General features: G+C 54.3%; 1 protein-coding gene across 1 annotated transcript in view; it reads left to right on the top strand.

The window, feature by feature from the left end:
- The window catches only part of Runx3 (RUNX family transcription factor 3), a 57,011-nt gene that overhangs the window by 27,605 nt on the left and 14,382 nt on the right, over positions 1 to 15,024 (top strand). The window contains 6 exon segments of the mRNA XM_038334012.1: positions 3,760 to 3,885; positions 3,888 to 4,018; positions 6,420 to 6,576; positions 14,201 to 14,253; positions 14,255 to 14,293; positions 14,295 to 14,310. Of these exon segments, the coding sequence (XP_038189940.1) occupies positions 3,760 to 3,885; positions 3,888 to 4,018; positions 6,420 to 6,576; positions 14,201 to 14,253; positions 14,255 to 14,293; positions 14,295 to 14,310 (522 nt within the window).

Raw genomic sequence — 15,024 nt, 5'->3', positions numbered from 1 at the left:
GTGTAATCTGAAAACGGGATGCAGAGCTTTCCTTTACTAACAGCTCTTCTGGCTTTTCTTTCTCGGGGCCCTTTAGGGGAGGTTCGCTGCTCCTCCCTCCCAGCGGGAACCGCGTAGCCTCCTCCCATCAAACGTGTCCCGGTGTCCAAGAAAGGTGAAGTTCCTCGTGGGACAGGAAAGTCCCCGAGAGTTCCAGGGATTAGGGCAGGGAGGCAGGATCCACACTTGGTCCCTCACACGTGGGGTGCCAGGACTAGAAGGGAGAAATTCAGTTTCTAAAGGAACAGACACCTCCGGGGGCGGGCGGGGTGGGGGCTATGGCGTTGGTAGTACGTTCACTTGCCGTTTAGGTCAGGGCTGCTTGTGGAAGGGAGATAGTGAGAATCTGGGAGCCTGGAAGGCAAGAAAGCCCTTGAAGGTGTTGCTTCCAGGGCTAGCCCTGTCTAAAGGCAGGCACCAGACAGTCTTTAGGTCCCAGGGTAGCCCTCCGGCCAGCCTACGAGGAAGGAGCCTCGGCTCTGAGTCCTGGCAAGGCTGTGTGGAACTACAACCTGATGGGTGTTTCACCGCTGAGGTGTGTGGCACTTGCCAAAGACAGACGGCATGATAGAGCATCCCTCGGTGCTAGGCCCGTGTCAAACACTTTACGGATTATTGCCAACGCAGCTGTTACCCCTTGTACAGATGAAAGGAAGCCTCAAGGATATTTGATGCAGGGTTCTTGGACCAGAGTGATGAAGGAAGACAGACTTAGTAATAAACCAGAGCATAGCTCAGAAACAGGTTCTCCAAAGCCCACCCTCCCCAGATTCCAGACTCCCAAGGAATCAGACCTACTCAGTCCTTCTGGAGACGGGGGCAGCACCGCACTGCCAAGAGGCCACTAGAACCCTCCCTTAGGTTGGGGGGTCCCTCTCAGGAGAAGGGCTGCTGTAGCTGACCCAGGCTGGTCCAATTTACCCAGCAACGCACAGGCAGGTGAGAGGGGAGCTCCGACCTCGGGCTTCCTGGCCCTTTAGATGACACACCGAGGTGCTCTTTAATGGGACATTTGAGAGACAGCAGAATAGTGTCTTTCAGTAGGATAAAAAAAGGAGACAGATCATATGGGAGAGAGAAGGTGTGATGGGTCCTGGGTGGTGGCAGGAGCTCTCCCCGTCTGAAAACTGACAATACCGAGATAGGTCTAAGTTTGTCAGTACAGAGCAGCAGAAAGAAGCTGTGTGGGCACTAGACGGATCTGAGGATGAAAGTGTGAGCCTTCTGTCCTAGCCTCAGAATGGGACTTGAAACAGAAGTAGAAATGGTGCGTTTCTGTTGTAGAGAGTTCTGCTGGTCGCAGGACCTTCGGTGTCTGAAACTCCGGATGAGGGCACCTATCCATTAGAGCCAGGGCAAGCCCTAGAACTAACACCACGCCTTTCGTTGTCCGAAACGTGGCCGCAGATACAGTGAGACGAAAAACGAGCACTCTGTCCAGAAAGCTGTTCTTTCCCGGATCCCGGGAAAACCTAAGCACTGCAGCTGGCGCACATGTGTGCGCTGAGTCTGGAGGGGCGACGCTGCAGCCAGCAAGGCGCCAGCGCCAACTAGTGGGAGGTTCCGATCACTGCTTCAGCCCGAGTGTCCCTGCGCCCGAGAAGTCCGGCTGCACACAGTTCCCCAATCCTTCGTTCTGGTGCCCACAGGGGGCCGGTGCCTTCCAAGGGTTGTAGCTGAGAATGGATTTGGGGTCAGACACAGGGTTACCCCAGAACTTCATTCTCTGGAAACCCGTTTGTTAACTCGCTGTAGTGACAGAAAGAAATCCTGCGGAGGGGCTAATAAACGGGGCAGATGCAAACTGGAAACGACTGGAGAAACGAATTTACACACCACTGAGGCTCACATGTCATGGTCATAGCCCACAGTCATTCGAGGGCAAAGTAGGTGGCTCGTTGAGGGTATGATCCCTACCTGGTGGCAAGCAGTACTCCCTTTCCAGGGGAGGCCCCTGAGGGCACACGTACCATAGCCAGGCTCCCAGGATTTCCTCTGGTCCTGAGGTCGTTGCGCAAGTACTTTGGTCTAGTGATGAGAGATTCGGAGTCACTAGTTCACTAAAATGTCCAGCAAGGGACCCTCACTATCCCTTGCTTCCTCGATACTCTGGGGCGCTCGCTTGAGGCCCAGAGAACAGTGCAGAACAATTCTCCCGGTGTTCCTCGGATTAGGGGACAGAGCTCTTCCCCACTGTCGTGCACCCAGGGCCTGATTTCGTTTTTAGCAAAATGGAGTGTGCTAGGCTGGGCTCCAGGATGAAGTCTTGATGCTGCCGCCTTTGGATCCTAGGTAGCGTCGCTCTTGGGGCTTGGAATTGGTCGTTAGAGACACGTCCACCGCAGCTGGCAACGAAAATGCAGTCGAATTTCCAAATAACCGAGAGAAACACAGGCATTCGTTCCGCAGTCCCAGGAGTGCACCTGGGAAGGGGGGGCACCCGGTGACTGTGGGCTTCGTCAGGCTCTCCTCCCCTCTGTAGCCCTATAGCTGTGCGTCTGTGCACCCATGCCAGGGCTAGGAGCCGGGAGAAGGAAGCGTTGCTGGCATTGTGTACCCCAGGAATGGCTGGGCCACCAGGCATGAATAACAGTGCAGACCCTGGGACCAATTTCCTACAGAGCCCCTGACAGTACTGTAGAACACAGCGCACTGGGGCCAAGAAGACGATGGCTCTGCCCTAGAAAGACCCCTTTCCACCCACAGGGAGAAATCAGTCCGGGCCCCTCTCCAAGTCACTGACAGCTTTCTTCCTGCCACAGACCCGTGTCCCTTTCCACGAAGGGTGGAAGGTGCATGCATAAGGGGGGGTGACACCAAAAATCACACGTGATGCAGGCCCCGCTGTATTTTTCAAAGAGCCACGAGCCGCCACGACGGAGAGGCCTATGAGATTCTGAAACTAGATTTGATTGGACAGGAGCAGGGTGGTTGACCCCAACCCACTGTTGATCCTGTGGGAACACCAATTCTGTTGCCTAGAAGGTTGACACAGAGGCTCCAGAGGGCCAAGGCCGCGCGGAGCTGGGGAACGTGGAATCCCGCGTTGGGTGGAAGCTCTCGGGTCAAAATCGTTGTGGGGTAGAGGGAGTGAGGAACCAGCCTTGGGTGTCACCGCAGCGACCAGCTGAGGGTGCAGGTTCCGGGCTGCGGTGGCCAGAGCTGGAGCAGCCAGGCTGCGACCCGAGGGAGGGGGACCAAGAAGCAGCCAGGACGCTGGAAACCTATTTTTCTGCCCAGGTTGCAGCGACTGCTCCCGACTCCGGGGGGCCGCGGCTTCCCGTGGCGGCTGCAGGGACGCGGGTGTCCAGACTTTTCGGGGCGGGGCCTGGCCCCTGCTAGGCCCGCGCGGGGCCCCAGACGCCCGTCCTGTCGGGCGAACCCCGAGCCTGGGGCTGCGATTGGCTGCGCCCCGCGTCGCTCGCGCGGCCCCCCCCGCGGCCCCGGGTACTAACCCCGCGCGGTGAGGGCGGGCCGCGGCGCCGCCACTTGATTCTCTAGATCCGGGGCTGGGGCCGCGGCCGCCGAGTCCGTGGGGCGGCCGCGCGCGCGGGATGCGGGACTAGCGGGCGCGCGGGCCGACCGTCGGGCGGTCCCCCCCCGCTCCGGCGCCGCCCCCCGCTCTGGCCGGGCCCCGCGCCGTCCGCCTTCCCCGCCTCCTGCTTTCCGCGGCTGCGGCCGCCCGCGCCCTGACGGCCTGCGGTATGCGTATTCCCGTAGACCCGAGCACCAGCCGCCGCTTCACTCCCCCCTCCACGGCCTTCCCCTGCGGCGGCGGTAAGATGGGCGAGAACAGCGGCGCGCTGAGCGCGCAGGCTGCCGCGGGCCCCGGCGGCCGCACCCGGCCGAGGTGCGCTCGATGGTGGACGTGCTGGCCGACCACGCGGGAGAGCTTGTGCGCACCGACAGCCCCAACTTCCTCTGCTCCGTTCTGCCTTCGCACTGGCGCTGCAACAAGACTCTGCCGGTCGCCTTCAAGGTGAGTGCGGGGGTGGGGGCCGACCGGGAGGACATGGAGGAACCTGGCGCCCCCATTGTAGGAACCCAAGTCAGAGAGGGCATGGGGAGCATTGGGCCGGGAGGACGTGGAGGGAGATGACAGCTGGCAGAACACGGGGGTGCCCAGGCTCCCCTACTGCAGGGTCCCAGGTCCAGAAGGATTCCGCTGGACCCCAGACGATCCCGCTATAAGAGCCCAGACCCCAGAGGACGTGGGGACACTAGGTTGGGAGGAAAAGGGAGCACCCATACAGTAAGTAGGACGCAGGAGTGCCTGGTCACCCACGCTGCAGGAACCCAGGCCAGGAAGGACGTGGAGGGAACCTGGGTGTCTTTCTGCAAGAGCCCAGGTTCAGAAAAATATGGTGTGCCTAAGTCAGGGACGATACAGGAGGGCGACCAGAAGAACTGGGCGGGGGGTAGTCCTCCCGCCGCTCCTGCTGCTGGAGCCAGATACCGTTACCGGGGACCCCGGGTTGAGATCGGTGCACCGCGGCCTCACAGAACACGGAGACTTGGGAAGCTCCCTCTCGGATGCACTGACAGCTTGGAGGGGCCATACCTCTCCACCTGGCCTTGGCAGGGCCCTGCGTAGTATGGCGACGTGGAAACGAGATGATTGGGGGGCTTCCAGATTCCTCCGGCACAGTCTAACCCGTAACCGGGAAGAGGATCAGCAGAGCTGGGCGAGGACCCGGGAGGTGTGGGGCGCAGAAAAGCGAGGAGGGCCTGGCCTACCCCGCGGCGCCGCGCCTCCTGCGCTGCCGCAGAAACACTTCCTTCCCACACTCTCCACCTCGGGCGGCTGCAATTTTGCACGGGGCGACCATAGGCGGATCCTGGAGCACGGGTCCCTAAAGGGCTGCCTCCCGCAGAAGTCTGCATCCCGAATGACAGGCTTGGGACTCCGTTCTGGTAGCCCTGAGTCGTTCAGAGAGTTTTTTTTCCCCAACTATGCCAGGGATAGGCAATTGTTTCATTTTCTTCTCTTTTTCTTTCTTTCCTCTTTCTTCTTTAATTTTTTTTAAAGGGGGCAGCCAGATGAAACGAAAACGCCTTGGTTTTCCCCTAAGCCTCTCACAGCTGCCACGAGAAAGGGCAGGGCAGGAAGGGCCAGCGGCTGGGGAGGTAGTGGTGCCCGAGGTGGCTGGAATCGCCGGTTGCTGGCAGCTGAGGTCCTCCTTGCTCCCATTAAGACTTCAAATTGGAGAGAGGGAGTGAGGGAGAGAGGGATGGATGGAGAATTGGATAGAGAGCTAGAGATAGCGATAGAGAGAGAGAGAGAGAGAGAGAGAGAGAGATAGAGAGAGAGACCTCTTTGAGGTCTTCCCCCGGTTGACATCTTAAAATAACCAGTGGGGGAAATCTCCCGGGAGGGAGGGGTAGGAGGCCCGTGTGACTGGAATATCGTCAGATCGGAGGTTTTACTGTCACTTGAGCTTTAAAAGGAATCTTTGAAATTAAAAGAAGACAGGATGTTGACAGGAATCTGGCCTTTTACTCATACCCAAACATTTTCTCCTTGAAATCTTTACCATCTGGATCCCCAGCCCCTGCACACGGCAGCCACGTTTAAATGGCTGTGACTCTGTTTAAAGTCTGGTTCAAAAGGCATCTGCCTCTTGGTGTGCCTTGGGTGGGGAGGAGGGGCAGCTCCACCCACCCATCCAGCAGTTCCCAGCAGGTACCCGGGCAGCAATCAAAACGGGGGTTTTCTGGATCAACTTGCAAAATAGCAGTTTTGTTTCACATTTTGCATTTTCTCTGCGTAACGAATCCAGACTCCGCTGAGGCTATTTGACTGGGCCTTGGTCACATGGCCCGACCAAATTTTGTACCTCAAAGGGCGAGGCATTAAGTGAGAGCAAGGAGTACCTCCCTCCCGTTGTTATCATTGCTGATTTTTTTTTTCCCCGAGACAGGGCTTCTCTGTAGCTTTGGAGCCTGTCCTGGATCTAGCTCTTGTAGACCAGGCTGACCTCGAACTCATAAAGATCCACCTGCCCTTGCCTCCCGAGTGCTGGGATTAAAGGCGTGCGCCACCACCGCCTGGCCATTGCTGATTTTTTGCTAGGAGCTATAGTCTTCTTTAGCGCCCCGCCCTTAGCAGTGACCTTTCTGATTGACAGCTCTAGCTTAGACTAAATTTAATAATAGTAATAATAATAATAATAATAATAATAATGAGATGGTTTCTTAGGGCTCACGTTAGGTGGGGAGGGTAGAAAGTTCATCTGTATTGGAGAAAGATCTACACCATTTGGCCTGTTCTACCGCAGCCTCCAAGAAAGCTTCCGTGAGCCTGGGACTTAGGGGAGCAGCTGGGTGCACTCCTCCTCTTGGCCTTTCTCATCTGTCCTCTTTCCTGCCGATTTCCTCAGGTGGTGGCACTGGGGGATGTGCCTGATGGAACGGTGGTGACAGTGATGGCGGGCAATGATGAGAATTACTCTGCTGAGCTGCGCAATGCTTCCGCCGTCATGAAGAACCAAGTGGCCAGGTTCAACGACCTTCGCTTCGTGGGCCGGAGCGGGCGAGGTGAGCTGGAGGGACCCTGGGATGACAAAGGTGGGGACAGGAATTGAGGGAGGCGGCTGGGTCTCAGGAAGAGCCCCAGACGGGGCAGACGTAGATCTGCAAGCCCAGCGCTGTCAGGTTAGCGCTTCTCCGTTTCACTGCCTGTTTATGTGTATATGTTTATGGTCTCTTACTAGTAGTTTTCTCCCAGGTTCTGGGTTTCGCAACTCCTAAAGCCTCTAGTGCTGCTGCCTTATCCCATTAGCATCCCTAATCTCACAAAAGATGCTGGAAGAAGGTCCTATGAGCCACAAGTTCAAACAGGGTGTTGGATGTCTTTTGGTTGGGGGCCTAGGACACCCCAGTCACTAGCCCCAGGGGCAGGAGTCCCTGTGTTCTCCGGAGAGCTCTGGGCGTTCCTCAAAGAGAATTCAGATGGAACGGTGAATGTTGGAAGGAGAAGCGTGGAGGCTACCATTCCAGCTCCGGGATCACGCTGGTGGCTGCCCTGGTCAGTCTGACCCACCCCGGTATTGGCAATAAGGCAGGACCAGACGCCACAGTGGCTGCCGCCAGATGCTGTTGAGTGGGAGGCGCTGGGACCCGAAACCCGTCATCATGTAACTCTGGTGTGGAGGAGCCCTTCTAGTTTCCCATGCCCTGAGGATAGGAGATCTGCGGCTTTAAGGCTGCTGAGAAGGTGGCTGAGCCTTGAAGTGGCTAGGCAGTCACCTTCCTCTGAAGCTCTGCGAGCCCTCCAGGGTTAGGAAGTGAGCTGGCTCCCGGCTGCCAAGGCTGGGGTAAAATGGTACTTTTCAACACCAATAAACAAGACCTTCTCAAGGTTGGAGTTCCCTGGAGCCGGCAGCCTGCTCCCACTGGGCATCTGGGCACCATTTTGCCCTCTGCAGCCGTACGGTATATACATACAAATGTCAAACATATTTTTTGACTTTTCAGCATTAATTAAAACCAGAGCGTTATTTGCATGTAATAACTGTTTACTTGTTACTTTTTATGAAACTGAAATAGTTTACATTCTTTCAAACATTTCCTGTTCCTGTTGGCTCCCTTCCCCGTGCACAGATTTCTTTCAAACGTAGCCCTTAACTGGCTGCAGGTTGATGGATGGAAAATGTTTGCTTTTATGAATTAAGCTCTCATTGCTGCTCCTAATTAGTCTCCAAGCCCCTTTTGTCATCCCCAGTCCCTGAACCCTTTGCAACTTAATCGAAGCCCTGTCCCTGAGTGGACCGTCTCTGGTACAGGGCCCAGGTGAGGGGCACAGTAGAGCGCCTGTCCCTAGACAAGTTGGTAGAAAGTGAAGCATTCTGGGAGCCCCACAAGGCACTAAGCACTCTGGGCTCCCCTCTCCTGTCATTCTGCTCCCTCTCCTGGGAAGTGACATGAAAATTAAAGGGTGATGGCTTCTCTGATGTACTGTGGCCTCTCTACCTACTAAGAAGTATTTTTGCCTTATTTTGAGACAGTCTTGAGGCACAGTATAGGCCGCCCTGGAACCTGTTAAGTAGTTCAGATTAACGGCAGGATTGCAGTACTGCCTCAGCCTCCTGAGTGCTAGGATTGCAGGGATGTGCTGCCATACCTAGCCCACGGAAGATTTCTTAGTGAATTGTACCCCCAGAGACCCCGCAGGTCCCTCGGGGAGAGAAATGTTTCCAGGGTGTCACTGACTTGCATGACCTGGGATCTTTTGAGGCTGGGTCTGGGGTAAAAGCTCAACGTCTTCTTGCCAGCCTCAGTGGTTCCGGAAGGGAGGAGGAAGCCCCATAGACAACCCAATGCCGGTGGAACTCTGGACAGAGTGCTCTTGGCTCCTGCTCTTCCAGCCTGAGTTCCAAACCAGCTAAGGACTTCCTGGATAGCATTAGGGAATTGACTTAACCTCTCTGTGCTTCCGTTTCCTTATCTGTGAAATGGGTGGGTGATAATGGCACATTTTAATGAGATATGGGGTAGATGAAGGAGTTCTCGGGTCCGAGAGTTGGGTACACGGTAGAGATTTTGTTCTTTAGATGGTTGGCACTGGGAGAGCCTTTGAGGTCCCTTTGAGCACTGCCACACTCTCTGATTCTCTGATTGCAGTGTGGTTTGGCCGGGGGTGGGGGAAACCCAGAAGGTGTGCACTGTTGAGTGGGAGAGATGGAGGCGCTGATGTGAGGAAGGCTGTGTGGAGGTCCAATGTGCAGGTGGCCACGCCTCTGTCATGTCTGTCCCAACAACTGGGAAATTCCCTCTTGAGAACATTCCTCTGACACGGAGAACCTGGGCCACTTTAGGTCAGGAGAGAGACCCCAAGAGTCTTCCCTCGTCCTTTGATGTCTGCCAGAACTAAGAATCCTAGATAAAAATTTCTGTGCATTTTGGCATTTTTTTTTTTTTTTGTTTTTGTGTTTATCGAGACAGGGTTTCTCTGCAGCTTTAGAGCCTGTCCTGGAGCTAGCTCTTGTAGACCAGGCTGGTCTTGAACTCATAGAGATCCGCCTGCCTCTGCCTCCCGAGTGCTGGGATTAAAGGCGTGTGCCACCACCGCCCGGCTTTGGCATTTTTTTAAATTCCTGATTTCGTCTGAATCCCAGAAAGGTCACTTTCCATAAAAGCCAGGCATGCACTAGCACCCTGCATTCATCGGTCCCCTGGCCCTCTCACCAAGCTGCAGGTGTGAACCGAATGGGGAGCAAGCCAGACAGCGCTCCCCCTCCTCCGCCAACTGCAGCCCCCCCCCCGCCCTAAATGCTTTGTGATCTGCTCTTTAGCTTCCTTCAGGGGCCGTTCAGTCCAGTGACAGCCTCTGTCGCTGCTCCACAGCAGTGAGGAAAAGAAAATAAAAATCATTCGCGGCAGACACAGATTTGAATATGTAAATGCCTCGTGAGACCATGCCCCTTAAACATGGGCAGTGCATCCTTCAAAGAAGCCCCTGACATTGGGGTGACAGGACTCAAAGTGTGACCATGACCTAGCTGTCAGTCTGTGCCAGGACTTGCTGAAGACGGGGAAATTCTCTGAACAGTGTTTTGTTTGGTTTTTGCTTTTGTGGGTGTGGGGTGGCGGTGTTGTTTTGTGTTTGCTAGGTAGCAAAGCCTGACTCTAGCTCGTGCTAGCTAAATGATCTTACACTGAGCCCCATCCACGGTCCCCAGCTAAAAACAAAACAAGACCCCATCCCTCTGAAAAATTCAGTAGTTATTAAAAGAATCCCCAAATTTGCTTTAATTTAGGTAAAACTGACGTAGGTTCATGGTTCAGGGAGTAGTTTTTTTTTTAAGCATATTTTTCCTTCCTAGGAAAAATTAATTCTTTGTGGCCCTATACAGTACTGGGCTTGTGTGTGTGTGTGTGTGTGTGTGTGTGTCGCGTGCGCACGCGCACACACACACACACACACACCAGTCCACATGTGCATGAACTCTAGCGTGCAGGCGTCCACCTCTGGGACTGGTGCCCTACTAGCCCATTGCCATGGCCAGTCCCCAGCTTGTCTTCTAGGAGGCAAAATAATCACCGGCCTAGGGACCTGTCATTGACTGGCTAAGAAGCAGCCTAGGTACGAGGAGCAGGCTGATAAGACCAGTAGACAAAGTGGTGTCTCCCGTGGAAGCTGAGAGGCTGCAGCGCTGAGGCGTGGTCCCCAGAGTCCAGGCAGCTCTTGTGGGCGGGGCTTGTCCCACTCATGCTTCCTGACCCACTTGCGATGGCTGATTGTGAGGGCTATAGAAAGCGACGTGTGTTTCATGCACTCTGAACAGCCCAGCCTTCTGATCTCCAGCTAGGGCCAGCTCTCCAGTTCCTGGACTGCAGCTCCTGGCCTTGTGGCCTGGCCCCATTGCAGCCACCCACCTCCTCCATCTTTCTCTCAGCTTCCTGTTCCGAAAGAGAGATGCTCACACCGTGCACCACCAGGGGGAGAATTGGGTTCTGGGGCAGCTGGCCCACCCATGCTTCTCGAGGTTTCTCAGGCTCCTAGACCCCAACCCCGATGTCCTGATTCCCTTTCCTTTCTATGGGTAGCTGAGAAGGCAAGGGACTAACTGTTGAGGTCTGTTGGTGACCTCAGGGGTGGCATGTGGTTTGCTCCCTGGGGCAGGATGGGAGGGGAGTGGTGGGTGTTTGCGGGGCTGGGGTGGAGGAGAGCAACTGCAGCAGATTCTGGGTCCCGCCTGGATACTGTATCAGATGACAGAGCATGGCCCCTCTGTGAGCCTCAGTCTTTGCATCTGGGAAACTGCTGCATTTAAAATAGTTAATGCAGTCTCTACCACACACCTGGTGGCATGCTGGGGACTGGGGACAATAGCGTAACACTTCTGGTTCCCGTGAGCTTAGCACTCAGGAGAGGGAGAGGCGGTCAGCTCGAACATGGATTCTGAAGGAAACTTTGCCAGGGTACCTCACTGGGGGTTTCAGGGCAGGAGGTGCATGGGGCTACAGAGGGGAATGGCTGCAGGGGAAGGGGTCGTGGTGCATTGCCGCTCTGTGGAACAGATTCCATAGTGAGTTCTAGGCATGCGTCTGATGATGACCATAATACTGACTTTATGATGAGCATGTGGGGAGTGTTCGGGAAAATCTGTAAGGACTGTCGTGTGATCTCTGAATGTCTGTGTAGCTTGTTGGTGGCAAGGTCAAGGTACCGCTCATTAAACTTGTGTGGCTTGTGGCTTGCACTCTGGCTTGAGAGAGGCTCTTCCAGTTAGGGGTTGGGGACAATACTATTGCAAATTTTCCTATCCCAGATCCCTGGCCCGATCTATGCTAAGAAGGGTCAACCACAGAGGCCAAACTGAAAATGTCTACTTTGTTTGTTTGGGGTTTGGGGCCCTGGGGATGGAACTCGGGGCCTGAAGCATTCTACACAAACCACCTATCACCGAGTCACACCCCCTGGCCTCTGAAATGTCACCTTTAAATAAAGTAGCCAGGGAAAGCCCTCGTTGAGGTGACTCTCCAATACAGATTTAATCCTCTGAGTCAGGAGTCCTGGCAGCTAGGGCTCCCGGTATCAGCCCACCCCACCTTCACTGTGACCCCAGAAGCAATGAGGTCAAAGAGCCAGACCTGCTTCCCCTTAGTACCCCCTTGGTTGACAGGAGGAGTTTAGGAGAGAAATGTCTGAGAGAGGAGTGTCCCCGAGGCAAGTGGAAAGGAATCTGTGGCCACCTGCCCCATGTTTCCCTAGACTGCAGTTTCTCTTTCCAGAAATGAAGCAAATGGCCTCTGGTCTGAGGGTGAGAGCCAAGCTGGCTTTCCTAATCAAACATCCAAGGATGGATGCATCCTGACCTCTGCTGCCTGCCTGGGGGTCCTCTTCCAGTGAGGGAGCTATTTCCCAGGGTCTTCCAACTGCATTCTCTGGAATCCCAGAAGCCCTTGGGTTCGGAGCCTCAGCTGGCTGGCCTGCATGCCTGCCTTAGCGGTGCTCAGGCGTCTCCTGTTTCCGGGACTAGAATTTTCCCTTGAGCAAAGAGAACATTAAAATGGCTTCTGCCCTCTTGCACAGCAGGGCTGTGGAAACTAACCCACTCCTTAGGGCACCATTAGCGAGACCTGTCTCCAGCAGGCTGCTGGGGGCTACTGGGGGGCCACTCCAAAGGAGCACAAATGCCTGGACTTGGGCTGCCCATGGGGAGTTCCCAAGCTTCTAACTCAGGTTGACAGTGAGATCCAGAGAAGCAAAGCAGGTCAAGGGGAAGTCGGGCTTGGGTATCTGTGGAGTTCCCCCCTTTACCCCAGTCTCGTCTTAAAAGGTAATGGTGCTGGCCTAGACCTTGGAGAGACACGCAAAGGCACAAAGCTCTGGACACAGCCCAGCATACAAAGTGACAGAATGACTAAGTTGCTTTTAAAAAAAAATAGGCTTGCCCTTTGACATCCCCTCACCTTAGACTTTGTGGTGGGCCAGACAGAGCCTTCGCGGCAGAATACCTTGCAAATACAACTTCATCTGTTTCCTGCCTGGGAAGACCTGTCTAACACCGAGAAAGAGAACGCAGGGTGAGAAAGGACTGAACTGAGAAATCGGAGTGTGGCGGTCATCACCCAGACAGCCCAGAGCTGTGGACAAGCGTCAGATGGAGGGGCTGTCAGAGGTCCTCAAGCCCCAATGGGAAAGTCTCAAGACTAGGAGGCGGTGATGTGTACCAGATTCTGGTGATGGATAGCTGCCAGACACAAAGTTTCAGTCTCAGTAATAAAGGAAAGGCAAACAAAATCAAGAGCAATTCGAGATCCTCCATCATGATAGACACGAGCCAGTGGCACTTGGGTGACGTATGGCCTCACATCACTCATGATGAGGTATGTGTCCCCAGAGAGCCAGGATTGGTCCCCACAAATCATCCCCTGAAGTGGCGTACTCGCTCAACACTTCTGGCTCTGGGAGGAAGGCAGAGATGCAGACAGAGATTTTGACACATGAAAGGTCACTTCCATTTTATTTTAAATGGTAAAGATTTAAAAAAAACAGAAAAGTATTATTTTAAAAGATTTTTTCCCCTCTCAGGAATTTTGAATGGAGACGTTGGAGTCAAACGTCTATCTAAAAATAGAACAGGGTTCTGGAAATAACAGTCATGTCTACAGCTCTCAGGTCGGTCCTCCTGGAGCTCTGGCTGTACACAGCAGCAAGAAATGATCAACGACATCAGGAGGTGAACCAATCAAAGCGAAGACTTCCCCCAGGGGAAGCCCTTAAAAAGTGAAGTTTATGGAGAACTTGTGATGCTGTTGCAGGGAAAGAGAACAAGACAGGGATGAAGAGACTGCTCAGCGGTTAGAGCACTGGCTGGTCTTGCAGAGGACCTGGGTTCAATTCCCAGCACCTACGTGATGGTTCACGACAGTCCGTAAATATGGTTCCCAGGGATCTGATACCCTGTTCTGGCCTCTGTAGGAGCCAGGTCACACACAGGGTGCACATACATACATTACATACAGGCAGAACATTCAAACAAATAAAATAAATAATTTTAAAAAAAACGAAGATAGGTCCCAGTACAGTACTTGGGAGGCAGATGCAGGAGGATCTTTGTGAGTTAGAGGCCAGCCTGGTCTACACATCAAGTTCCAAGACAGCCAGAGTTACATAAAGAAACCCTGTCTCAAAAACAAACAAACAAAAGATGAAAAGGAAAAAAAATCTATCGATTTTAGTGCCACAGCAACTGTGTAAATATGCGTGCCCACACCCAGAGGGGTGGAAGAGAAAACCCCAAATGATGCTGGCGGTTATCTCTGCTAGTGGAACTGGGGGCGGGGTTTCTTCTTCTCTTCAAATATGTTTTGTGTTCTCGTTTTTCTCTATAAAGATCACTAATTATTTTCAGGAAAAACACACACCCCCATCTGTGATCTTTACCTCAAAACACTATGAGTCCCTAAACAGAAAGATTATCAAAATATATATATTGTCACATAGAAGGGAGAGAAGCCAGGAAGGTGGTGTATGGGAGGACACAGGAGCCACACCTCCTGAGGCCTGGAATGCCGAGCCCAGCAGCTTGAGCTGTTCTCCCCCTTCCTGCTCTTTGTGTTTAAAGTCAGGGACTATGGCAGCAGAATGCAGGTGGGAGGCTGGGGGGCAGCGAACGTGTCTGGCATCAAACTCCTGCCTTGATTTCCCCAGGGAAAAGTTTCACGCTCACAATCACACCGTGTTTCACCAACCCTACCCAAGTGGGCCACCTACCACCGAGCAATCAAGGTCACCGTGGATGGACCCCCGGGAGCCCCGACGTAAGTGCCACGGAGCCCTCGCCAGGGCAAAGGGTCCAGGGGAGAAAAGGCAGCAGAGGTTGGACTGTAACTTTGGGTCCCGCTCAGAGCTGTCTTTAACTGGCTCAGCCCAGGCTCTGAAGGGTCAGCAAGGAGGCCAAGAGAGCATTGCTCTCTAAGGACAGCCTGGAAGAGGGGTGGAACCATGAGGGTGCATTTGGGGTGGGGATTAGGCCAGTTTTCTCTGCGTCTTAGTTGACTCTGCACTGATGAGGGATATAGGGGAACAGCCACCCAGATTGAAGCTGGTCCCCTGTGCCATGAAGCCACCCCACTTCTGAAATCGCTGGGTCCTCAGGGCCCAGCCACACTGAGCCCGGGATCCACAGAGACAAGAACAGGAGTGCACTTGGAGTTTGCACTATATACTGAGCCCCGACAGCATCCAGGGAGTCTCAGTCCATAGAGTCATATCTGCAGCAGGAGGTGGAATTTGCAGTTCCTTCAGTCTCCTCATGACACCTGAGACAAAGGGTGTCCCTGTGCCAGGGAGGTGATGGCCCAGGCCTGATGGCTGGGTGTTCATGGGGACCTTGACCTATGCCAGTGCGGTTCTGCTCCTGCCTCAGGCTTCCCCTCAGGCTGGTAGGGCTTATAACAAGAGAGCAGGTCCTGAGACCTCTCCTTAGAGCCTTGGAGACTCAAAAGAGTGTGGCTTGCATTAGCATTGGTGAG

Source organism: Arvicola amphibius, chromosome 6 (assembly GCF_903992535.2).
Source record: "Arvicola amphibius chromosome 6, mArvAmp1.2, whole genome shotgun sequence".
NCBI lineage: Eukaryota > Metazoa > Chordata > Mammalia > Rodentia > Cricetidae > Arvicola > Arvicola amphibius.
Note: the sequence above shows the minus strand (reverse complement) of the source record. Positions and strands in the feature narration are given on the sequence as shown.